General features: G+C 45.1%; 1 protein-coding gene across 2 annotated transcripts in view; it reads left to right on the top strand.

The window, feature by feature from the left end:
- LOC144099302 (uncharacterized) overlaps positions 1-26,374 on the top strand; it is a 231,383-nt gene that overhangs the window by 143,089 nt on the left and 61,920 nt on the right. For both annotated transcript variants that reach the window (XM_077632495.1, XM_077632496.1), the window contains exons 6-8: positions 4,860-4,931; positions 7,143-7,214; positions 24,880-24,951. In XM_077632495.1, the coding sequence (XP_077488621.1) occupies positions 4,860-4,931; positions 7,143-7,214; positions 24,880-24,951 (216 nt within the window). The remainder of the gene's footprint in view (positions 1-4,859; positions 4,932-7,142; positions 7,215-24,879; positions 24,952-26,374) is intronic.

Here is a 26,374-nt window from a genome sequence, read left to right as displayed (position 1 = left end):
TACTCAGATATGGGGCACTCATGTCGTTGAAAGTGACAGACAAGCGATTATTCACGAAACGAGGTTTCTATCTGCTTCCGCTGTGCATACCGGCATGCACTGCCTTTGTGCCAAGTAAGCTGCTCTGCAAAAGATTGCCCTACTAATATTTCTTTCAAAGTGCCTATGCCATGATGCAGTTAACAATCACCTCGCCCTTTTATTTTCTCGAATTTTTGCACGCATGACGAGAGAAACATAGTGGCTTGTACAAAACCGGAGCATATTTGGCTTTAGTTTGAACCGCTTTAGAGCGTTAATCTTAGATGTTTCCTCACGTTTGCACTGTTATCGGCGCTTCCACGGCAAATACCACCTGCTACAGTGGTAGCAGCGCGCTGAAGCGCGGTCGTGCCAGTAGCTGCTCAGGGTGTATAGGATTTGGCGAACTTCTCAACACGCCACGACGTTGCGAGATCAGTATTGATAATGTCACCACCTAAGGCTCTAACATTAGCGTGACACGCTGCTAAGCATGCGGTGAGTGTTGTTTTCTAGCCGTGCGTTTGAAAGTAGAGCAGTTCCCACTTGAAAGGGGCTTTGTACACATATAGGTCAGGAAAAAAAGTTCACGGCGGGCGACACAAAACGGCGAGCAGGACAGCGGGCAGCGCCGACGGCCAGTCCAAACACCAAGCGGTCTCGTGCAGTGCGGCGTAACTTCGTCTTTCACGGGCGCCTCGTCTTCATCGGCGTTTGGTCAATCATCTGTCTATGCGGCATCAGGCACGGCCGTCATGGTTCGCTACACCACTGAAAACTCCATCTTCCGTAATCCAATCCTATCTTATCTTGCACTGTCCTCCTCTGAGTAATTAACCTGCCGTGTGTAATTTCCTGGAGCCGTTATCAACACGCACTTTGAAACAACCACCACTCCGAAAGCACGGCGATTATTCTTGTATTAAAGTAATTAACCTTACCCTCTGTAGTACATCTTTTGTTACCCGCACAGTCAGTTTTCCTACTCGTATGGCTTAATTTGTATTTTGTTTCGAAACCACAAATAAATTGACACATTGTGCTTTATAGCACAATTCTGCAACCTAACCTCGAACATCGTTTGTTGGGGAGGGCTTCAATCTATTTATAATAGATATCTGCGTTTTTTCAGTTTATTTATTTATCTAATTTCCTGGAGCCGTTGTCAACCTCCACTTTGAAACAACGACCATTCCCAAAGCATGGCCATTATTCTTGTATTAGGGTAATTAATCTTACCCTCTGTAGCACATCGTTTGTTACCCGCCCAGTTGGTTTTCCTACTCGTATGGCTTAATTTATATTTTGTTTCGAAACCACAAATAAATTGACACATTGTGCTTTATAGCACAATTCTTCAACCTAACCTCGAACATCGTTTATTGGAGAGGGCTTCAAACTGTTAATAATAAGTATCTGCGTTCTTTAAGTTTATTTATTTAGCTGCGAAATCATGATCCCCTCCATTATATATCTAAAATGTTTAGTGCTCTGAGAATAATTAATTTCTTTGCTATCTGTTTCGGTTGGCAAAAAGCTGCATGAAGCTTCATGGCTTTTCGTCACAGATTTTACGTCGTCACCATAAAAAATAAATTTGTTGTACATGTAAGTTATCTGAGCGCTTCTGGCCAAATTGATTGAGTCACGGTGCCAGGTTTATACTTTGAAATATGTCGGAACTGTTCTCGCTGATTACTTGAATTTGGGGCACTGAAACTTTTTATTAACCAATGTCTTCCCTCATTGTATTCAATTCCTGTGCTGCTTCTTCCGCCTTCTGGAAGTCTTTCAGCCGTCTGCCGCTAGTAACTGCGCACTTTCTTTCAACGTATAGCGCACATAGAAAGCATGCAGTACTCCAGCGTAGTCTCGTTACTCAGCAGTGCGGAATTAAAATTAAAGAAAAATCTTACGTGGAAATGGAGATGTAGGCAAAGATAATGTACAAAGTTTTTGTTTCAGGTCACTATAATTTGTTCTGTTCCGCCCGCCGCATTGGGTCAGTGGCTTTGCCGTTCGGCTGCCGATCCCAAAATTGCGGCTTTTGTCCTGTGTGCGGCAGTTCAATTAAGATGGAGGCGAAATACAAGAACTCCAGTGTCCTGTAGCTTGTAAGCGCACGCTAAAGTACCCCGGGGTGAAATTAAATTAATCCGGAGCCATCTCTTAAGGAGTGGCACATAGCCCATTCCTCATAGCTCACAGCCCATCATAGCCATAGCAGTTGTCGCTTCGGGTTGTTCAAGCACACAGTTTACATGTTATTCTTTTGTACCTGCTGTCAGCTAGCGTCATGCGCAAGATCCTGTTGACAGCCGCAGATTGGCGTGGCTTGCGGCACTCTTTACAAAGAAGAAAATAAAAATATATTAAACTCAAAACAGGACATTTGCATTCCTAGACAGAGCATAGAATCGTTATAAATGTCCGTTGCTGGTGAACTGCGCATCCTACTCGCCATGAAGTTAGGCGTGGCCAAAATGTTACGCAGCATGCTTCGGCTTTAGAAATTGTTTGGCTTGTTCTTTAGAGAAGATATGATAGATTCTTGGGTTTATGCGTGACCGCACCAGTCGGGTGTGCTAACATGAGCATTAAGTACTTCCTAATTTTTACTAGTTAAGGCATGGCAATAGTTAGGTCGCCGAGGCGTGCTCCGTAATATTATATCCGGGACTGTACAAAGCCGGCCAAATGACACCAGCCGCATCTACTCGAGAAGGAAAGAAGCAGCTGCCTGTTTTCCCAGCGAGCAAGTGAAACGTGCCTACGCTGCGGCACGTGTCGACCTTGCCACTGTGCTCTTCTTTTGTGGCGTTTGTGCGCATTGATGACTGAAATAAAAGTGACCCATAGCAAGGAGAGCATAATGCACAGGAGCCAAGAAGTTCTGTACTTTTGTTGCCTTAACAAAAGGCTCCTTTATTCCAAAATATTCAAGGGCGAAGAAAACAATGAAGAAAGAAGGAAACACAGCTAAGAAGTGCAGCAAGAAAAAAAAATGGGGAAGGAGAAGATGAAACGATTGCTGCAAGAGAGGAAGAGAAGGAACGGTGCATAGAAACAGGAAGGGAGAGGAAACGAGAGAAAAGAAAAAATGAATAATAAAACAGATGGATTCGGAGAAAAGATGAAAAGATCGAAGATGGGGGGAAGGAAAGTATGAACGAAGAATGGAAAGAAACAACGCGTATAAGCAAGGACGAAAGAAAGAAGAAAGGAAAAAAAGGAATGGAAAAAAAGCCGACATAGGGAAGAAGGACTGGTTGGAAGGAATAATTGATTACGCGAGGAAGTGAGCGTGTTAGGAGTCCTCAGCCGCGTTACTTTGTCGCCTTTGAAACCACGCGTACTGAGTTCCGTTTACAGCGAGGAGCAAAAAAACAATCTCCGGCTCTCACTTCCCCTGTCCCGAGCGATGCGGAAGCACTATCGATTCGCGGCAGTGTCCTGCGGCACGTGGGAGACGGGAACAAAGCAACGTGGCGTGTAGGCATGTAGCTTTCACGAGGGCGTGCAAGGGACATTATTTTTTAAATATGGAGGGCTTGCCACGTGGTATAAGAGGAAGCAGTCATAAGCAAGAGTAAGTCGTAGAGACTGTTCTCTTTCAGAAGCCTGAGGAGGCCCCAGCTCTAATCGTTGCTTCGAAGTAGCGGTCCTTATAAGGTCGACACAGGGAAGCAGCCAAACATCTGTGTCTTCTACTTACAACTGAACTCAAGTGCAGTCTTTTGAAAAAAGCGAAGAAATAGATGCTAACTGCTACATCACATCACGCCGGAGCAACCTCGAATGTATGGTGGAGCACTTGTCTTGTAAGAGGTTACTTAGAGACGTTAGGTCTGTCCTTTACTCTTTGGAACGAAGACATTTCCTCTTATCCGCCCCTATTTCAGTACAAACAATAACGCGCCGCTCACATAAAAATTCGCTTTTGTAACTGTTGACTCATTGAAAAGGCTTAGTTTAGTTTTTTAGAGTGTCTATTGGACATAATAAACAGGCCGTTCTCTGAAGTCTGCTTCGTTAATGCTTTCGAAGTGCTCGTAAGTTAGCTAACCATCACGGACAGGGCGAAGGCTTTAATCTACTTGCATGTTCTTAGACTTCTTGTGGAAAAGGAAGCACAGTAACCAATATTTTTGCCGTTAAGTGCTTGATGCGAATGAAGATTCTCTATAGATGTTCGGTGGCCTCAGGAACACAAACGAAAGTCAGTCAGTCGCAAGTAATCAGAGCAAAACCTTCACTGCTAAGCGTCTAAACAGCAGGAAAACGAGCAGCGGCTTTCGCCCGGCAAAGCGCAACGATTAGGCTTGCTATCGAAACCATGATTCTGTTCAGTGGGGCACAGAAAATAGCGCCTTATTTTTCTACTGTGGCAATAAACGAAGAACAGAATCAAAGAAAAGGGAAGGCTGCAATAACCTCGTGTTTACATATCGAACACCCAGGCCGAGGAAAACCGACATTCAAAACTTTGTGTGGGACTGCCCAGCTCTCAAGCCTACAAGGATGTGGCACCTGAAGGTAGCGGGTCTTTCACCAAGCAACCCTGCATCATACATTGCCTGGACGCAGGGACCGTACCATCGTTCTCTACTGAAGTTCATCCAATCAGCTAGCCTTTTTCCATTCCTTTAATCACTACTACATCTTTCATCGCACCTTCACCCATCATTGATGCCCTGGGGCAATAAATTTCGCTTAAAGAATAAGGATGGCTGCTTTGTGCTCTAATGAAAGAACACAAAAACAAAACAACCCGCAGACACACTGAAACAACAATAGCCATTCAATCGAACTTTTTCTGTTTTGCTTTTTCTTTGCAGAGACATCTCTGGAAACTCCTTCTCGGCCCTGCAGAAGAGCGACTTCCCGCTAATGCCCCGACTAACAGTACTGTGAGCACTGCGCTTCTCACCATGTCGCCTTTGCCATTCGCTTGCTCTGCATCGCACTGCGGTGCTCAGTGTCATTGCAGAATTCCTGCCTTGTTGGCTGTTATCATAGTTTTAGAGTTCTGCCATAAAATAAGAGCTCCGGCGGTCAAGGCAGTTCCTACATAATCTTCACTCTGTTAATAACTAAGTCTGAATACTAAAAAAAGGAGAATGGGATGAAATGAATGGAATATTAGTTTCACACGTGTTATTTTACGCCAGCCTCGCAGAAAAAGTGCACTGGTGGACAAACCACGATTATTGTCGGATATTCTGGTGCAGAGTAAGAAAGCACTTTCGCGTAAAGAATGAAACGCCTTTAAATTGAAAGAGAAAGCTTGGATAATTCTTAATGAAATAAGGCAGACATATGATAGTTACCAGCGAAGAAGGTCATGGACTGAGAACGAGAGAGGAAAAAGCTTATGCGCAGTTGTTCGTGGCTTGTAGTTCTTGACCAATCTTCTCGTTCGTTAGTATTTATGTCTCATTATTCTTGAACCTATTTATTGGCCACTCACAGTGAAGCTCATTCCAGCTGTTCACATCATTAAAATCGGCATCGCTCTGGAAAACTGCACGAATTCACCTGGCGTCAAAATGTCCTGAGCCCTTACCTCTAAAAGCATTGCACGTCTGAACATTCCGCGATTGCTCCGCACCTTGATTATTCAAGAAGGTTTTTCTGGCGGGCTTGTTGGTGCTTCTCGTTCATGATTAAACTGCGCGAAATATTCCTCTTGTCTTTCTTTTATTTTCCTCTCTCCTTTTATCTAGGTATCAAGGGTGTTTAGGCATGCCCACACATGGGGTTGTTTAGACTGGTTCTCCAGATTCGCTCTACCAAACTGTTAAACTTATCGGCTGTGTTGGATCCTGGGTGTGTCATGTGGTGGGTTGGTGCGTATAAAAGAAATGCTCGAAGCGTTTTCCGAATAAAAGTTGGAAGTCTACGCTCTGTGTGTGTACGTGTTTTCTTGTCTTTGTCGCCGTTTCTTTCGCGCAGTTTAATCATGGACCTTGGTTACCATTAGCCGCAATCCCATGACTTTATACATCTATAGTTTAAGAGACAGTAATGAAATGTTCCCCAGTGTAATTATACTTTAAACCAGCAGTTGAGTTAGAGGCAAAACTGCAGCTGTTGTAACGCTGCCATTAAGTTTAGTTTTCGTTTTGTATATTTGGCGCATGTTCCACAAGGCGCTAGCCAAACACTTAACGATCTTTCATGCAATCATCCAAGTGACACCAACCTTAGGCAAGCAAGCCCTGAACCGTATATGCCCAAGGAATGCTAAAGTCGTTAACTAATCTAGTGAAGGTAATCTGAACCAATCAAAAATATTAGGGACAAAATAAAACTGACATATGCTCCTGAGCAGCGCAATGGGGAGATTCTTAAACGTGTTCTGTTTCTATAACCTACGTATTGGCGAGTTGGTTTCCATTTTGTAGTGACGAAAAACTCCCTACTTATTTTATTCCCATAAAAATGGCGATAAGAGGGAATAGCAGGAAGTCTTGAGATGAACCAGAGTATTCAAAAGACAGTTACTCATCGAAAGAGGCCAAGGTATCGCCCGTTTAATCAAAGTATTCGAAATAGCGTGCCCGTCCGGAGGGAACCCAAGCAGATAACTCACCCTACGTAATTTTACGATACGCTTGGAGCTCGACGCCGTCGTCAGGTTTCTCTTTTTTTGGACTACAAAGCATAATACATGCAATGCTGATTTCAATTGTCGCAGCTCTACGTGGGCTTTTAGAGACTTCTCTGTGAAGGGCTTCATATTGGTATCGTCCCGGAGCAGATCTTGCACGTGCACTGGCCCCGCGCCAAGGTGCTTTTTGATATCGCCTCCACAGAAGTGTAGCTGCAGTCGCCAGGCTTGCATCCATCAAGCTTTGCTCGGTATCCTAAAGTTTTCCACATGCTGAATCAGGAATTTAAAGTTTTATAGTCTACTGTTCTTTCAAGGCAAAAAAAAAGTGCAAAAAATGCTTCAAACGGCAGGTGCAGTGTCATCATAACATAAAAATGACATTTATGCTTGGAAATATTATTGCTAAAGGAATTGGAGAATAATCCTCAAAGAAGAGGATGAGATTTAACAGCCGAGTGACTGTTATAAACGCTGGATGTCCTTACTTGATTCTATTTATTTTCAGGGCGATGTCATCAGCGGGAGTTGTTAGCCTTGGCGAAGATGTATTCGGAAACCTTCCCATGCTGAAGAAAGTGTGAGTAGCTTGTTACCGGCACGAATGCTAAATTCTGTTACAAAAACTCACGTTTGCGGACTTGCATAATTGGCAGATTCAATCGTATGTAGTGTTTGGCACGCGCTTTTATTTAGTATCGAGCTACTGTGGCTAAATGTCCACTCTTTAGGTCAAGTCATAAGACCTAAAAAGACCATAGTCATAGGATCTAAAAAAAAAAACGAAACACTTCGACATTACATTCTCAGCGTTGAAAGAGACCTCTATATATCAGACTAGCATTAGAAAATAGGAGCAGTATTGCAGAAACCGAAATGTTGAGATAAAGGGTGTCAAGCGAATACCGAACAAAAAACTTGCTGACATACTTCAGAAGATCGGGGACGCTATCGCCGAAAGCATATCGTCTAGTGATGTTTGCATGTGTCGCGACAAAGTTCTTGAAAAGGCTCGCAAGAAAAGACTCACAGATTGTGTGCTTGGCCTGCAAGATGAATCGCTCATTTATTTTCACCAGCACTTGTGCCCTGAAACGAAGCGGTTTCAGAGAAAAGCTATCGCACGCAAGCATGAAGAGGACAGCAAGTTCATGTGGGTGGGGAACGAAATCATATATGCGCGCCAGACTTCACCCGTCACTCCAATTGTAAGAAAAGGTGACATCAACAAGGTCTGCGCCGCTGATTCGGCGTAAACAGAGAAATTCATAGTGTTATTTCTATAGCTTGTACTAGAGTGCACGTGATGTGTCTGGAAACTGTATTAGGCATAAAAACGCTCTCAAAGCCATTGAAACAAAGACAACCAAATGTTTAAGCTTGCTGCATTTGAATGCTTGCTCTGTTTAACAAAAACAACGTGATAATTTTTTGTTAATACAATCATGCAATTTCAACTTCGATGTCATCATGTTGACAGAACTGGGGTATAGTAGTCTTATATTATAGTATGTCTTATATTACTAGGCTACGATCATATTTGCTTAAATCGTCAAGAAACCAGAGGAGGTGGTGTCTGAATTCAAACAGCAATTCCGGGTTTGAAAAAGTCGAATATAGTACTATCACCGATAATTACGAATTCTTTGGCGTCGAATAACACAATCACCTATTCGCATTTGTTTATCGTCCTTTTTGTGGAAGCCTCTCTGATTGCGTTAACTACACTAATTGTATTTTTTTCATTTGCATATAATAGTGGATATGTGCTCACAATTGGCGGAGATTTAAACATAGATAACTTGGAAGACTCAACGCCTTCGATAACCTTTTGTTCCATACTACAGTCCAATGGTCTCTGTAATGTGGTCACTTCCCATACGCGTGTCACCACGCCAAAGTAGTCATTACTTGACACATCTGTCACAAATGTGTCCGCCGAAGATGCAGTATCCAGCACCGTAAGCTCTGACATCAGCGGCCATTTACCTGTTTTCTTATGTGTGAAAGAGTTTAGCATGCCCTGCCTACAACAAATGAAAGCTTGACATGTCGTCTAATAACGCCATGCACTCTGGAAAGGTTCGGAAAGCAAATATTTGAAACAAACTGCGGCTGAGTCGTGAGCCTCGTTGATGCGAATAAGGCGTGCGAAGAGTTCTTGGATATGATAAAAGCGATATATCTTCAGTCCCTTCCAATTCAAAAACAAAGGAAGCAAAAGAAATCACGTAACCCGTGGATCTCAGGACACCTTATTAGGCAGACTAAAAGGAAAAGTAATCTTTCTCAGTCGTTTCTGAAAACTCGTGACTAAAGTAGACTAAAAGGCACCCAGGAATGAAATAAACAAGCAAAAACAGGAAGCGAAGAATGAACGCTATCATTGTATATTTAACAGTAGCAACAGGAAAAGAAATAATTTGATGTGGCGAATGTTAGACGAAGACCATAATAGAAATACTTGCGGTAGACACACTGACAGTCGGATTATAGATGGAGAAACAATTAATAGAGTAGAACTGGCCGGCAGAGTTAATGACTTTTAATGTGGGGGACAGGGGCGACGACTTGGATACAGTTGCAACCATTCCATTTGTGCCACAGTCGCTATTTTTAACGCCCACTTGCACTGCAGAAGTCGGGTCAATATTCAGCAGCCTAAAAAAACAGCCATTGCCAAGACGCGGAAGGCATAGAAATTAGGCCAGTCAAATACGTAATCGGCTAAAACACGCCTGTATTAACAAACAGCTTCAATGCATCTCTTTCCACTGGCGTTTTTCCGGAACAAATGCAGATAGCAAAGTTTGTAATTATACACAAAAAGGGACGATAAAAACGACTATACAAACTATCGCCCAGTATCCATATTACCCATTTTTACGAAATGTCTAAAAACAATAATTAACATCCAAATAGACAATTTTTTTACGAAAACATTACCTGAATACAGATGAGCAATATGGGTTCAGAAAAAATTGTTTATCTGAAACTGCTGTCTTGTTGCAGAAAGATATGACCTTAGCTTTGGAAAAAAAAAGGGTCCTCACATTGGCAATATATCTAGATTTCAGTAAAGCATTGGGTTCTGTTAACCGCAAACTCCTTCTTTATAAACTGGAATCATGTGGCCTTCGTGCAATGTTTTTAAATTTTATTAGGTCCTACTTGGCCAGGCGCAGTCAGTTTGTTGAAACTGAAGGAAGAAAATCACGCATCCGTCCGATAAAGTCTGTTGTGCAACGAGGCAGCATTCGTGTTGCGGCCCTTTTTCTATATTATGTAAATTATATTGGGACAGCTACTAATGCTCGCTATTTCATTATTTACGCAGACGAGTGCACCTTATATGTAGGATAAAAAAATCTGGAAAGTGTTCCAAGACGGGGCAAGCTCTGTATGTTACACCGTTCAGGATCAGTCTGCAAACAATAACCTACTGATCAATGAATCAAAAACAAAATGTGGTATCTTCCGCGCAGCAGTCGAAAAACGTATTAAAACGTTAGGAGTAATTTTTTCTGAAAACAAATCATACAACGAACAAATTAATTACACGGTTGCAAAAATGAGAAAAACAGTGGGCATGTTTAACATACACCCTCCGTGCTATGTTTTTATGTCCTATCGACATAAAAAAACTCGTACATACCTCTCTTTTCTATTTTCACCATACTGTTCTTCTGTGTAAGGAAATACATAACCAAAAAGCCTAAATGCATTGATGGCTGTACAAAGAAAAGCCCTACGAGCAGTACGCAAGTTTCATATTCAAGAACATACAGAAGAATGTTTTAAGGCTCTTGAAATACTTAATGCAGATCTTTATATCTACCAACTATTCAGGTGATCTAAAATGGAATTCACGGAAAACTGGAATGTTTTTTGCCCATTATTAACTTTAAAAGGACTCAAAGAGTCTATTCATATCGACACCAACCCCGATGGCAAATAATCTCACGCCCAGAGTACGGTCAGCAACGGGCCAGTCACACCCTAACTCAATTAATTAACTACTTTGACAAACAAGGTATCAATGCATATTTGCTAAATGAACGGATCCTGGGCGAACTATTCTCGTGTTCATTCTACAGCGCCTTTTACAAAACAGATGTGCCTAAATTATTCAATTCGTCAATACCGTCTTGTTTTTATGTCAGAAATGTATTCTATTCACTTTATGAAACCAACTCCTTCAGTTGTAAACAATTTTTTTATGGCTATTTGCTATTTTACTGTGTTTCCCGCTTGTATTTTGTACAGTCATGAATGACGAATCGGAGTGGCACCATTTTTTTTCCCAATCCTGTACCGTGATGTCGCCTTTCTTTCATTTATTATTGCAATCTTTTCTTTTCCGTATACACATGTAACATAGCCTATCGCTGCGCAAGGGGTGGACGGAGCTCTCGTGAAGCTGCGAAGAAGCAGCCTTTTCTCCGCCATTCTTTTTGATCACCTGTGCTGTTTCGGTGAAATGAACATTGATGGATTGATTTATTCAAGTTTGTAGTCAACATTCGAAACGGATATATTTTTCAGTGACTGCGAACGCTTTCCCCAAGTCCAACCTGTACACATAAGCGAGACTCAGCCCTCGTTTTAGTTTTCCCGTCGTTGGAACGACCTTTTTAATAAGACTGGATTTACGAGAATACTCCGGGCTCCCTTTAAAATAAATGGAGATTTCGAGCCTTTATTTTTCATTTACTGGGCTTCAAGATTTCAATCAAGGAAGTCCCAGCTTTCTATTTTCGCCTTCTTTGAAACTTCTCTTCCAGTCGAGAAAGATATAACGATACAAAACAGAGCAAATTCCTTTATGTTTGTCTCCCAAAGAGGTCTCGGAGAGACCCAGTGGTTTTTCTTGTATGCTTTATATTGCGCACGGTGTTTTGTGAGGAAGGCGCGGTAATGACAGGCGGGAATGGTCGCTGCATTTGGATGGCGTTCGTCTCCCGAAGAATAAAAGCGCAACAATTGGCAACTGTAGTGGGCATGTACCAGAGCATAGTGTCCAGATATTTTAAGCAGATTCTGTCCCATGGTTCACGAAACTTTACAAGAAAAAGCGCTGCTAGATCGGACGGGACCTTACAAGAAAATTTTCTTCCATCAAGAATTAGGGCGGCTGAACTATTTTCTCTCTCTACCAGAGGAATGGGGTTTCTCCTTGTTTCTGGTATTGTGTAGCAGGCACAAAAGCACTCGAAAAGAGTTTACGAGGAACAACGGATGAAGTTCAAGCGCTGACAGAAATTGAAGCGCTAGTCTGTACTGCTTTCTTTCTTTTGTCTTCTTATTGTATTTTTTTTGCTATTTCTGCTCATAACCCTGCTTGGGTAAGCTTCCAGGCGCAGGAAGTAATTATGGTCGCGAATTGTCAGCTGCCTGTGCGAAGTTAAAGATGAAGAAGCAAGTGCTACACGGCGATTGCTCGACCTCGACCAATAAAGAACCTGCAGTTGGTTGTCTTGTGTTTTTGCGTAATTTCATGGTATCTAATCATTGTAGGGTGAAGTGAAATAACAAAATTATGAATTTGAAAGATGTGCAGAATTCTTTTCTGAAAACCATAAGGTTGGTAAGAGTGCTTCAGATTGTAATAGACTGCATAATGAAGGATCAGCACAAAGGCAGCTTTTCAAGGTCTGCAAAGCTGTGCACCACTGTCGTCGCCATCTTGTAACAAACCCCCCGTTACATTTGGTGGAGGTGCCGGGTAAAAACATCGGCCCTGGAGCTCCGTAGTCGTGCTCTCCCGGCGCGCACGATGCCTGAGGACGTCCAACACCAGGCCGTACAAGTGGGCCAGGCTGTCATCTGTGCCGGCTCTCTTCGTCAACGGGACCCGACCATTTTCAGCGGGACTGACGAGAACGATGTGGAAGATTGGCTCACATCGTACGAGCGGGTGAGCGTATACAACAAATGGGACGATGTGACGAAGCTAAACAACGTCATCTTTTATCTCGCCGGTGTGGCTAACCTCTGGTATCGCAACCATGAGGCAGATATTCAAACCTGGTCCATTTTTTAAACTAAATTTGCAGACGTATTTGGTCGACCGGCTGTCAGGCAACTCCGAGCCGAACAGCGATTGCGTGAACGATCTCAGCAGGCTAGTGAAAGCTTCACTAGCTACACTGAAGATGTCGTCGACTTGTGCAAGCGGGTCAACGCTCGTATGTCGGAAGCCGACAAGATCCAACACATCTTGAAAGGCATCGATGACGACGCTTTTCAGATGCTTCTAGCGCGCGACTTGCGTACCGTTGCTGAAGTCGTCACGCTGTGTCAAAGCTTTGAGCAGTTGCGCAAGCAGCGGATTCTGACACGCCAGCGGCCATAGCAGGTTGAGTCGCTCGCTGGGCTCACGCCTGCTCCTGACCCCTCGCTGCTACAGCAGATTAAAGACTTCGTGCGGGAAGAAGTGGCACGTCAACTTTCCTTTCTGCCGAGCGCTCACGACCGACCATCATATCTGACTCCAGCGCTCCGACATACAATTCAAGAGCAAGTTGCTGAGGCTCTTCCACCGGCTCATCCGTCACCACCTGTCACGGTTCCGCTGACATACGCTGACGTTGTCGCCAGACCACAACCTGTGGCGGCTCCGCTCACATATGCCGAAGCCGTCGCGAGACCGCCTCCTGTCGCGGCTCCAGTGACATATGCCGATGTCGTATCAAGACCGCAGCCGCCAATCTATAGTGCGCCTCCGGCGCATTTGCGAGGGCCAGTGGCTTACCGACGACCTACTCGAAGGGTCAGCGATTCCTGGCGCACAACGGACAATCGGCCGATTTGCTTCTTTTGTGGTCTCCCAGGTCATGTAGCTCGGCATTGCCGCCGTCGTCTCCCGGACGCGGAAATTCCTCCCCAAGCTCCTGGGTACTGGCCCCCACCGAGTCAGTACTCTGTACCAGCTGCGCCGCCGCAAAGTCGTACTTCCTCGCCGGACCGTTCTACCCTCTCCAGCCGCCGGCCCTCTTCTCCACGACGCCGGTCTATTTCGCCTATGCGACGTCGCCCCAGCGCTAACCAGGAGGAAAACTAGGCGCCGCAGTTCCTGAGGCGAGAACTGCGTCCACAACGAACTTCGAAAGGCCTCATCCGTCAGCCGCTAACCTCATTGAAATTTCCGTCGACGGCGTTTCTGTCATGGCGCTTGTCGACACTGGTGCTGCCGTTTCCGTCATGGACGCAAAGCTGTGTAGTTCTTTAAGAAAAGTAAGGACGCCAATTGCTGGACTCTCACTGCGCACCGCCAGCGCTCAGAACATCCAGCCGTCAGCAGCGTGTACCGCTCGCGCTGTAATCCAGGGGACCATTTATGCCGTCGAATTCGTCGTACTGCCCTGCTGTTCTCATGCTGTTATCCTGGGCTGGGATTTCCTATCGCGCCATGCTGCTATCATCGATTGTGCTCGAGCCGAAGTCGAGTTCTCTCACCTGCCCGAAGCTGTCTTGGACACTGCCCCTCCTAGTGCCTGTGTTAAAGCCCTAGTTGCCGAAGACATTGACCTGCCTCCCTGCTCTTCAGTCCTCGTACCCCTCTCTTGCGGCCCTCTTCGCGACGACACTGTCCTCTTCACTCCGTCCCCTATCTTTCTGCACCGCAAGTGTCTGCCTCTGCCATACGCTGTACTGACTATATCCGCTGGCCTCTCCGTACTGTTCGTGTCTAACCCATTCTCGTTCCCCAACGCCTTGCGCCTAGGTGAATGTCTCGGCACGGTACAACCATTCGCGTCTCTGCTCATCCGCGAAGAGACGGACGACGCGCCGCACCTCTCCATAGCCGCACTCAGCCCACCTACTGCTGCGCCCGATCCCTCCTCAACCGGAGCATTCCTTCGCTCCATCGACGACAACCTTCCAGCGCCGCAAAGGGCACAGCTTCTCACTTAATCAGTTTCGCTCATCATTTGACTCACATCAAAGTTCCTTGGGCCAAACTTCCACTGTCACCCATGCCATCGACACAGGTGACCACGCACCGCTGCGACAACGTCCCTATCGTGTGTCTGTCGCCGAGCGCCAAGTTATTGAAGACCAAGTCGACAAGATGCTCCAGAGCGGCGTCATTCAGCCCTCGAGCAGCCCATGGGCGTCGCCTGTGGTGCTCGTCAAAAAGAAGGATGGCTCCATACGCTTCTGTGTAGATTACCGCCGCCTTAATAAGATTACGCGCAAAGATGTCTATCCCCTCCCGCGCATAGACGACGCTCTGGACTCTTTGCAAGGGACCGAACTCTTTTCATCTCTTGATTTGCGTTCCGGGTACTGGCAAGTTCCTATGAAAGAAGCCGACCGCCCCAAAACCGCCTTTGTGACACCGGATGGCTTGTATGAATTTACGGTGATGCCCTTCGGGCTTTGTAACGCCCCCGCGACTTTTGAGAGGATGATGGACACCATTTTGCGCGGACTTAAGTGGAAGACATGCCTTTGCTACCTCGACGACATTGTGGTCTTTTCCCCGGACTTTGACACCCACCTCTCCCGTTTGAAGCACGTCTTGACCTGCCTCTCTGACGCCGGCCTGCAGCTGAACTTAAAAAAATGCCGTTTTGCCGCTCGTCAATTAACCATCTTAGGTCATGTTGTCTCTAAGCAGGGCGTCAGTCCCGACCCAGCGAAACTTCGTGCTGTGGTTGACTTTCCCAAACCTACCTCCATCAAAGACCTGCGCAGCTTCCTGGGTTTGTGCTCATATTTCCGCCGGTTTATTCGCAACTTTGCGTCCATTGCTGCGCCTTTGACTCAACTGCTGTCTGGAAGTGCGGATTTATCACTGTGGTCTCCAGCGTGCGACGACGCATACACCACCTTGCGCCGTCTCCTCACGGCGCCGCCCATTCTGCGCCATTTCGACTCGGCCGCTCCTACCGAAGTTCACACGGACGCCAGCGGTGTTGGCCTCGGCGCTGTCCTCGCCCAACGAAAACCTGGCTTTGACGAATACCTCGTTGCTTATGCTAGCCGCACACTCACACCAGCAGAACGCAACTACTCCGTAACTGAAAAAGAGTGTTTGGCGATTGTATGGGCCCTCGCGAAGTTTCGACCGTACATTTATGGGCGCCCTTTTGACGTTGTGACCGACCACCATGCGCTCTGTTGGCTTTGCAACCTGAAAGACCCCTCCGGCCGCCTCGCTAGGTGGGCCCTTCGCTTGCAAGAATATGATATCCGCGTCGTGTATCGCACCGGCCGCAAGCATCAAGACGCCGATGCACTGTCACGCTGCCCCCTTCCAGCCGAGATCGCCAGCCTTTCCACCTCCGACGCTTCTCTGCCCTTGCTTCGCCTCAGCGACATGCCTTCAGCGCACCGCATGGATCCCTGGATCGCTTCCCTTCTCGACTTTCTCGCCAACCCGACGGCTGCTTCACCGTCACGTGCGCTCCGCCGCCAAGCTGCCCATTTTGCGATCCGTGACACCCTACTTTATCGCCGTAACTACAACTCCGAAGATCGCAAGTGGCTGCTCGTTATTCCACGTCACTTACGCTCGGAGATATGCGCATACTTCCATGCTGCCCCCCACAGCGGTCACGCGGGCGTTTTCAAGACCTACACCCGCATACGGCTGCGCTACTACTGGCGCGGAATGTACACCTTTATCATGAAGTACGTGCGCGCATGCATTCCCTGCCAACGTCGCAAGACACCTCCCCATCGTTCTGCTGCTGAGCTGCAGCCGTTACCATGCCCTCCACGCCCGTTCGACCGCGTTGGCATTGATTTATACGGTCCGCTTCCATACACTGCAGACGGCAACCGTTGGGCTATAGTAGCGGTGGATCACCTTACACGATATGCCGAAACTGCTGCCCTTCCGGCTGCCACAGCGACGGACGTCGCCTCCTTCATTTTGCACTGATTCATCCTTCGCCACGGTGCACCTCGTGAACTGCTCAGTGACCGAGGCCGCGTGTTCTTATCTGAGGTGGTGAAGGCGCTTCTCAAAGAGTGCACCACGATTCACCGAACTACCACCGCCTATCATCCGCAGACCAATGGCCTCACTGAGCGATTTAACCGCACACTCGGAGACATGCTCTCCAAGTACGTCGCTTCTGACCACACGAATTGGGATCTCGTCCTTCAGTACGTTACTTATGCGTACAATACCGCTACGCAGTCTACCACCGGATTCTCTCCTTTCTTCCTACTTTACGGCCGCCAACCCTCTGCTACTATCGACACTATCCTCCCTTACCGCCCTGATGAATCCGAATATCGGCCTGTTTCCGACGCCGCGCAACACGCCGAAGCCTGCCGCCAAATTGCCCGGTCACTCACCACTGACACCCAGCATCGCCAGCGCTCCCGCCTCGACCAAGACCAAACCCCACCGAACTACACTTCTGGTGCACTTGTGTGGCTCTGGATCCCTTCAGGAACTCCCGGTCTCTCCTCAAAATTTCTTGCGAAGTACCATGGTCCCTACCGTGTGCTGGAGCGCACCTCTCCGGTTAATTATATCGTGGAACCCCTCACGCCGTCTCCTGATCTCCGCCGCCGAGGACGGGAGACCGTTCATGTCCAGCGCCTCAAGCCCTACTACGACCCCGCCGTCTTGCCATCATCCTAAGTCGCCAGGATGGCTCCTCTTGTCCCCGGGGTGATTGTAAGGCTAAAGAAGAAGATGCGTCTGATGATTTGAAAAGACGAAGACGAGGTGACAGTGTTCTCGAGAGTTTTTGCCAGCGCTACGCTTGTGTGTCTTTTGCCGATCTGATCCCAGACTGCTGCCGTTGCCGTTCCCGTCGCCCCAGTACCTCGTAAGAAACCCCCCGTTACAATATATATATATATATATATATATATATATATATATATATATATATATATATATATATATATATATATATATATATATATATATATATATATATCCCGCACGGCGCGAAGTAAGCAACCTCCTTCATTTAATTTACTGATTAGCATAAAGAATGAAGGCAGTCGCGAAGGACACCCACACGCACACGAAAGTGCGGCGCCTGGTTTCCTGAAATACATTGCTTCAAACGTTGGTCTCTGTTTAGTCGCTACAACTGACCATGCCAAGAAGTTTTTTACCTGAAATGTGTATATATATATATATATATATATATATATATATATATATATATATATATATATATATATATATATATATATATATATATATATATATATATATAAAGACAAGCCAAATGAAATGAGAGGATTGTTTGACAAACCTATGAAGGAAGCCAACAGTGACCGAAATTAAGGTGCACAGGGGAATGTTTCTATTTTTTTTTTATTTGTTGTGCCAAGCAGTGGGAGTATAATACAATAAACAACCATGATCCCACTGGCGGCATGATTGTTTTTTCTGCTGCTTTATAACTAATTTTCCTTATGACACAGATTAATCGAAGTATTATTCTTGCATTTATCAGTAGTACAATTAAAAAAATAGAAATATTCCCCTTTGCATCTTGGTTTTGGTGAATATTGTCCTCATTCATATGCTTGTCAAACGAGCCCCTCATTTCCTTTGTCTTGTCTGCTAATAGCTTAACGAGGTTCTCGGTTCTGGCAGTCTTGATGCCATAGGTAGCTTTAGAGGGCTCTCGCACAGTTTCCGCCCTCACCGTTAGATTACGTTACAGGTGACATTCGCGGTAATACAGGACATGCTACATCCGCCACTATAGACGAGGGTGGCGCTGGTGAACACTCTCAAGGTTAGCTTACACGCCAAACATAAATACCTACGAGAGCAACAGATTGCACAACCGACGCCGCAGCTCAGTTGGCAGAGCACAGGACGCGATTTTCGGAGGTCGTGGGTTCGGATTCCACCGGCCGCATGGTTGTTTTTTCTGCTGCTTTATAATTTTCCTTCAGCCACAGATGAATTGAAGTATTATTCTCCCTTTGCGGGGGGGAGGGGGAGGGGGGATCAGCAACACACATTTAAAAAAAATTAAAAATAGGAATATTTCTCTATACACCTTGTTTTTGGTGACTTGGTTTCCTTCACACAGAAATATATATATATATATATATATATATATATATATATATATATATATATATATATATATATATATATATATATATATATATATATATATATATATATATATATGGACTGGAAGTGTTATGAATTTATAAATTAGACTGACATAGGCTTAAGCACAAAATAAACTTTACCGATGTTTTCTCTACGGGATGACACGTTTGCGCGAGACTTGTGCGCACTTTGAAGCCTACTATCAAGGTCACAGAAAAAAAAAAAACTGGCTGAACGATTGCGATACTGAGTAATGCAAACATTTAGCGCAGCGGTCGAACTATTTCAATCATCGATAATGGCAGACGGAACAAACAGTTCCCAGAAGCGGTGGCGCTTGGACTCGGCTAAAACGGCATGCAAAGCGATAGGAATCTAGAGGACGTCCTAAAGCGTTTTTCCGAATTGAAATCAAATGAAAGTTGTTAGGAATTATACGAAGTACCGGCTAGCATTTATTTTGCTCCGCTTACATTAATAATTAGCTCTCATGAATAAGTGCCTTTTGCAACACTGCTTTAAACGCTCAGGTGTGAAAAGGGTCGTTGTTGAGTTCCATAAAAATTATCCCACCCAGTTGCACCTGGCGAGAAAAAAAAGGGCTAGGCTACGAATACCTCTTAGGAAGCGACTCGGTCGGACTGAGTTTAATGGCATACGAAAGCGTTCCTAATCACTCCTGACCGTTCAAAGCCGTATTTGAAAAGGTAATTGATTTCGACTGGTTATTAAAGTAAACAGAACGAAAAAATTCTAGCCGGTATTTTCCACAACTCTTACACATACAATAGCTCCCGTACTGTGGTATGTGTTTTCTTTGCGTCCTTGTCTCGTAGCGCTGGGTCAGCATTTATGAGCAATGAAGGAACCTGCCCAGATCAGAATCTTCATTCTTGACAACATTCACTTGATTACAGTTCGAAAGAAAAAAATGAACTTTTTTTTTTCTTTAAGGTGGCTGCGCCTCTCAGCTTCCGCTCGGGCAGCGCGTTTCTCAACAGTCATCGCAGACGCAGCATGTCACTTTCCTCTTCTCTCGCTCGCCGTATCTTCCTCTATCACCTTCCTCCTCGCGCTCTCCTTATCCTCTCCTTTCTATTTCCTGCTGTGCCCGTTAAGCCTCCGTTCAACCCTGGAAGGGACGCGGAAGAGCTGAGCTCAATAAGGCAATGGAAAAATCGATTCGGCTCTGAGGAAGATAGTGCCGCGGAACACCTCCATGCGTGAGTGCCTTGGCAGGCATAAGAACAAAATGCACAAACCCGTTCCCGTGCAGAGGCACAACGAGGTGCTTAATGCGGGCATTCGCACGAAGTCCCTAGCCTAACTTGATGGCAATATTATGTGCTGGCCCGTCCAATTCCCGGTGTTGTTGCTATAGCAACCACTGGCAATTTTGCCTCACCATGCTCGGTCATTAAAGCACACTTCTGGATTTGTTCAAGAAATTCGGCACTATTAATCTTCTTTTCCTGACGACGGGTAATGTTGCTGACTTGGCACGATAGTTAAGTTCGTAGAAGTCGTATGCCCGGGCATTCCCACCTTTTCGCGCCAAGTAGGCCTGACGCCGTTGCTCCTTGTACTTTGGGTCTGTTTACCGGCGCGTGCTTTTTAGTCTGTACTTGCGTTATAATCACTGACCAGTAGCACGGAGCCAGGATATCAAAATGAAAATTTGTTGCTCTCACATATGCAAGTTAACCTGAATGAAACTGGTAAAAGGGACGCCCGTCATAGGTTTCTTTGTAGTAGGATATCGAACTCATGTGTCCTGTTACACCTCTGTGCCTAAACTTATCGGAAGTGCCACATTTTTATTAAAGGGACACTGAGATCAACTACGTCCAGTTTATTTCGTAGTAAAAAGAGATCAATTTGCACTTTGTGGCCCTTAGTGTTAGTCCGAGGAGAAAACACGTATTTCTAGCTGAGTGAACTTGAATAGTGGTGTTTTCTGGCTTGCGTCTGAACCAGATGCATTGACTGGTCAAGCAAGCTGAGCACAAGTACAGTCTGCATCACTCTTCTGTTGCGCTCGAGCGGCGCACACACACGTATAAAAATTGGCAGTGGCTTAGTTCGGCTATGCCAGGATATACTTAGCAAAGCTTAAGGCATAACTTGTTTATCCTTGGTTAATCTTATTTGCAAGTCCAGGTTAGTCTGGTTTTCTGGCTAGTTGTTTCACGAGATTTGTCACGCGGTTCGTCACGTGGTTGGTCACGTTGTTCAGTGCGAATGCAAGTTCGTGGACTGTGTAGCTTTCGCTAGAAAATTAACATTCCTTCCCAGCTTCTAGCTGTTAGATGAAACGCTTACGCCGAAGTACAGCTATATAGATCTGCTGATAAGGCTTCCATGAGCACTTTGCCCGGGAGACAAGGGCTGCTTTCTAATTGCAGTTCTTATTGCATGGTGCACAGTAATCGAGCGCCCTACAAGAGAGTGACGCCGCCGGTACAAGTCAGTTTGCATGCGGAGAGAGCAGTGATGAAGCAAGGTTGCGATTAAGCGGCGAATAAGATAGCTAGCATTTAGATCTCGCGACTGCAGCAAATTTATTTGACTTGCGACGCAGTCGAATGATTTGTGGATGTCAACCGCGCAACAGCACTGAGCTGATTAAGCTGGTATACCGGAGACGAGAGGCCCTTTGGGGATGCGAAGACTAGTGCTCTTGGTAGCAGGATGTCCAGTTAAGGTACTTCAGTAAGCTACTTGGTCTGTTTGAGCTATTTACGTAAGCTACTTCATTTGCCATTAGAAGCTCGTTGACGCGATTCCTTCGGTGATTTATCGACAAACAAGTCAGGCTCTTCGCAGATGTGCGATGTGTTTAGTTTTTTTAGAAAGCTGACAGAGCGCCGTCGTTTGCCCAGGTGTGAATCTTAAGCTCCTGAAGGATCTGCATGCGAATATAAAACAATACGCAATGCGGCACATAACCCTCGCATAACGTTATCATATGGGTTTCTAAGCACGTCTTTCCATTTCCGTGATCCTTCACTAAGAATGAGTTTTCCTCCTATCGCGTTGCAGACTTTTAGCTGTCTCCTTTACTGCTCACTGTATATTGCATTCAGTTGCTTTGTTCTTGGCCCGTGCCCATCCTCCTACCTTTGTGTTGGTTCGAGAGATATTCAGGCGGTCCAGGTCTCTTCCTCTAATTCGATTGTGCTTTAACCTTCATCAGGCTCTTTTTTACATCAATTTGTATAAGTTACACTTTACTTCATAAATAGTACATGGCTTCGTTCTTATTCAGAATCACTGAAGCGGCTCGGCTCACTTGCCCATTGTTGCTTTTCAATTTATATTTTAGCTAACCTGAGAGCAACCCTCTCTGCCAGTGTTTCGCAAATGGGCGACCCGGTCCAGGAACTCATCCACTGCCCTTGGGACCTTTCGACTACATATTTGATGTGTTTCTCGAATCGAGATTTTCTATTTATTCATCGAAAATGTTCAAATCCATCGATCTCTGTCTTACTTAACCTTCCTTTCATCTCTCCAAGAGTTCCGCATAGCCCGAAGACATGGTGAAGCTCGACGACAACCACTCTTTCAATTTCTCGCTTTCAACATCGCTTTCAATATATCTGTGTTTTATTTTGAAGCGTAAACGACACTTTTTTTTTGCTTTAAGCTCATTGATATGTTGCTTTAAACCTTACGAACCAACTTTCTACATGTGATTTCTACGTTCACCCCACTGAAAGAACCGAAACATGCGCAGCAAATAAACACACGTGGCGCCAGCCATCTCAGAGATATATGCTTACCGCATGCCTTTGCATTCATAACAACTTCATAAGATTGCCTAATGTTTGTTTTACAGATAAGCAAGTACTATTCCAAAAATTTCGGGGAAACACAAAAAATACAAAGATTTCACAAGTAGATAAATAGGATGTTTTTTGTTAGCACTGTCTTAGTGCTCTCCATTATATGAAAATGAATAGGCATTAAATCATGTTGAGTGTTTGGTTTTTGGTGACGGTAGTCAGAGCACGCCGTCTCCGTTGTTGCTAACAGGAGAAGCGGCCACGTGAGGAATACCCGATCAGGAGTCTGATTGGAAGGACTTACCAGAGCCACGAGCATCATATCGTGGGGCGGGACGTTGGCATTACTCGTAGAAGACATTAAAATCTTCTGGCCTGTCCACGAATACGTGTTGTTCTGCGGTTTCTGCGGGAGAAAGCTAAATAACCTCATTTGCAAATATGCATTACAGTAACTAGTGGAAGGAAGGAAGGAGAAGGAAGGAAGGGAGGAAGGAGGGAAGGAGAAGGAAGGAAGGAAAGAAAGGAAAGGAGGCAGGGTGAACGAAGGAAAGCAAGAAACAAAGGAAGGAAAGGAGGAAGAAAGTACGAAGGAAAGGAAGGAAGAAAGAATAAAGGGAACAAAGGAGGACTGAAAAAAGCAGGAATGAAGGAAACAAAGGAAAATTAGAGAGAGAAAGAATGAAGGAAAGTAACAAAAAATTGTCTGCGGTTAAGGCCTGCTTAACCCCAGTTGAATTTCGAAAGATTCGTTTCCTCGGCACGTCGTCTACGCAGCGCCTCATTCCGACGCTCTCGACAACTCGAACCGGTCTCTTCCGCAGTTGAAGAGTGACTCGGGACGTGGCACGACTTCTTCAAGCCGCATCTTCGTTGCGACGCTTATCCAGTCGTGCGGCACGTTCTTCTCGCGTCTCTTGAGCGCGTTGTCTCTTCCTCGCTTCGTTCTGTCGTTGTTGCGTCTCCTTCGCGCTCTCCATAACGACTACAATACACTGAGGAAAAGTGTGTATATATATATATATATATATATATATATATATATATATATATATATATATATATATATATATATATATATATATATATATATATATATATATACCCCGCGAGGCGACACCTCCTCTCCCTCTACCCAAGCGGAGCACACCTGGTGGAGCGAGCGGTGACGGCAGCGGCGTCGACGGCGGCGCGATCTGTTGGAGCGCAACGGCGGCTCAAGGTCGTTCGTGGGCCACGCATGTGACATACGGCGCGACGAGCAGAAATGGTTTGCTGGCTGGAGTAGTAAAGCATTCGCTTAAAAAAAGAAGTAAAGGAAGAAAATATCTTAAAGCTAAAGGATGCGCGGGCCACTCTTGATACTTGCATTCATCGCTAAAAAGGCTTCGTAGTGGGTTATAGTTGTTTGTTACAAAACACAGAAACGTTGCAGAAATATTGTAAAGCACGCAAACAATAACCTTGCGATGCGTAAAATATACCGTTTGCCATATGACACGCACATAAGCCTGATGTGCCGAGTGCCAAACCACATGGTGTCGAATTGAAGCGCACAGTATGGTTGTGCGCTTGTGAGCAGCAGTTGTAGATTGAGTAATTTGCCATACGTTTATTGAACGTGGCTATTGCGAAGAAATGCAATTTGGCTGTGGACATAACACAACCCATACTATTTAATGGTGCACAGCGAAAATGGGGCAGTCATGATACGCTGCATATATACACTCTAAGCCGCGTGAAAGCAGGTTTACGAAATTAGGTTATTTTTGAAAACATGGCGTTCACAGACCACTAAGTGCCGGTGTACCGTGGTGCCATATCAGTAGCTTGCGTGGCAAACTAAATGTGGTCGCTGTGTTTGTGTTTGTGTGTGTGTGCGTGCGCTTAAAGGGGCCGTGAGAACGAGCTCAAGTTGGTGTGTATCATAGACAACGTCATTGTAATGACAAAGAAGCAACTCTAATTTATAACATAGATTTTACAAGCCAAAATGGCCAAAGAACTAGAGGCAGTTATTGCCATTGCCGGCCAACTTCGCAAGTAGCAGCATGCCGCTACAGCAAATATTTCGCACCCATTCAAGAGGCTACGCCACGAAGTCATTTAGTTCAAAACGTCGGCAATTGTTTTTTGCTCGGCGTGTACGTGACTTGTTTGAAACAGGAGGAAAGAAAAATGTATAAATCAAACGTTCTAACACAGAAATGTTTGTTTTGCTGACATTCAAACGTTAACATACACCGCTCGAGCCGAGGAATCAATCGTTAGCGAGAACAGTAACTGAATCCAGTTCTCCTCGGTGTCCCTTAAAGCACCGAAGAGAAACTGCCGCGATTCTGTCTCATTTACATTTCCTTCGATGACCAAAGACAGCGCGAATCTTTTAACAGGTACCTCCAAGGCAACAAAATTCGAACCATTGCAGCGGATACATTTCTGAGCAGCAAGAATCTTCAAATTGTGTAAGTATCTTAAGCATTAATCTCTGCTTCGCGATGATTGAGGGACGCATGGTATTTCATGGTATCGTTTCGTTTTGAATGACTGAGGTAAGCGCTTGATATAAATGAAGGAAAGAGCTACACTAGATTAGCTGCCCAAAATACCTCACTTCTCTAAACAGTTAAAAAAAAATAATCAGCGAATGAATACGGAGCCACAGGGTTTTTTTCTTTGAAATTTTGTAGATACCCAGGGTGAAGCCAGCTTGTAAAAGCTGACACACTTTCTCGGTAGCTAACTCGCTTCTGCGATGCCGTTTTTGGATGACTTTTTGTGGAGAAGGACGCTGGATGATTCGCGAAGAATGTTTGCTCACGTTTCCAGGGGAAGCCCTAAAATATCGGGGCTGATGAAGAGGATGTGAGCAGGTGGAGCAAAATTACGTTCACATCATCGCCAACCTTTTCTTTTCTATCAATTATTACATTTTGACTAAATCATTAATATTTAATCGCTCTCTTTATTATTATTCTTAAAATTTTAAAAACAAAACACTCATCCCTTTCCTGTTCATGACGAAAAATTCACCGGTGTTGCGCTCCCACGTGCTTTTCCTTTTTGTTCACTGCGTTCAGGTGAATAGCCACCCGATTTTTGGCCGATCCCACAGTGTGGGTATGTGCCGTCTTTTGATAGGCTAACAACAACAACAACAACACATCATCGCAAGCCAGAACATGAGACCAGAAATCGCTGCGGGTTGGCAGAAACGTGATTAATGATTTCTGCGAAGTAGCACACCTTTGATCGAGCGTTTGTTGCCGCGTACTTATCTGCATATACCTCTTAAGTTGAAGCCCTTAATAACAGCGGTAATTATATTGAGCACAACGTCGGAAGAAAAATTTCATGGCCTCATTGAGCCTTTGTGATATTTTTCTGCCTGCTCCAAATCTTTGGTGATTGCATTTTCTACCCGTTCATATTTAATGCCCTCATAGCCCGATACGAGCGCACTAACAGCTTCAGTGTCTGCAGGAATTTAAAAGGCGGGGTTTAGTTACGCTTTCTGAGTAATTTTCTGAAGGGAATACGTATTCGCTAGTATGAAGGAATACGAACATAGACCGACGAAGTGATAGGATGGATGAAGGGAGAAGCATTCGTCCTGTTGTTTGCTCCCTCTATGTTCATGTTTTGGCGCTCTAACAGTTACTGCTTCCCTACCAACACATCGCCTAGCCAGTCCGCATATTTTAAAGTGTTCATTTCTGTCGTGCATAAACCACGAACATCGTTCTTCAGCTAGACTTTTTTTGGGGCGGCTGATTGAATGAGGAGGGACTTCTTTTATTTTTGCGTTGGCGTACGTGCATCCATTTTGAGAGATCAATATAGAAATTAAGGAACATTCGTTTTTGATGTCTAAGCGCATATGAATCG

This window comes from Amblyomma americanum, chromosome 7 (genome assembly GCF_052857255.1).
Source record: "Amblyomma americanum isolate KBUSLIRL-KWMA chromosome 7, ASM5285725v1, whole genome shotgun sequence".
NCBI classification, from domain to species: domain Eukaryota; kingdom Metazoa; phylum Arthropoda; class Arachnida; order Ixodida; family Ixodidae; genus Amblyomma; species Amblyomma americanum.
Note: the sequence above shows the minus strand (reverse complement) of the source record. Positions and strands in the feature narration are given on the sequence as shown.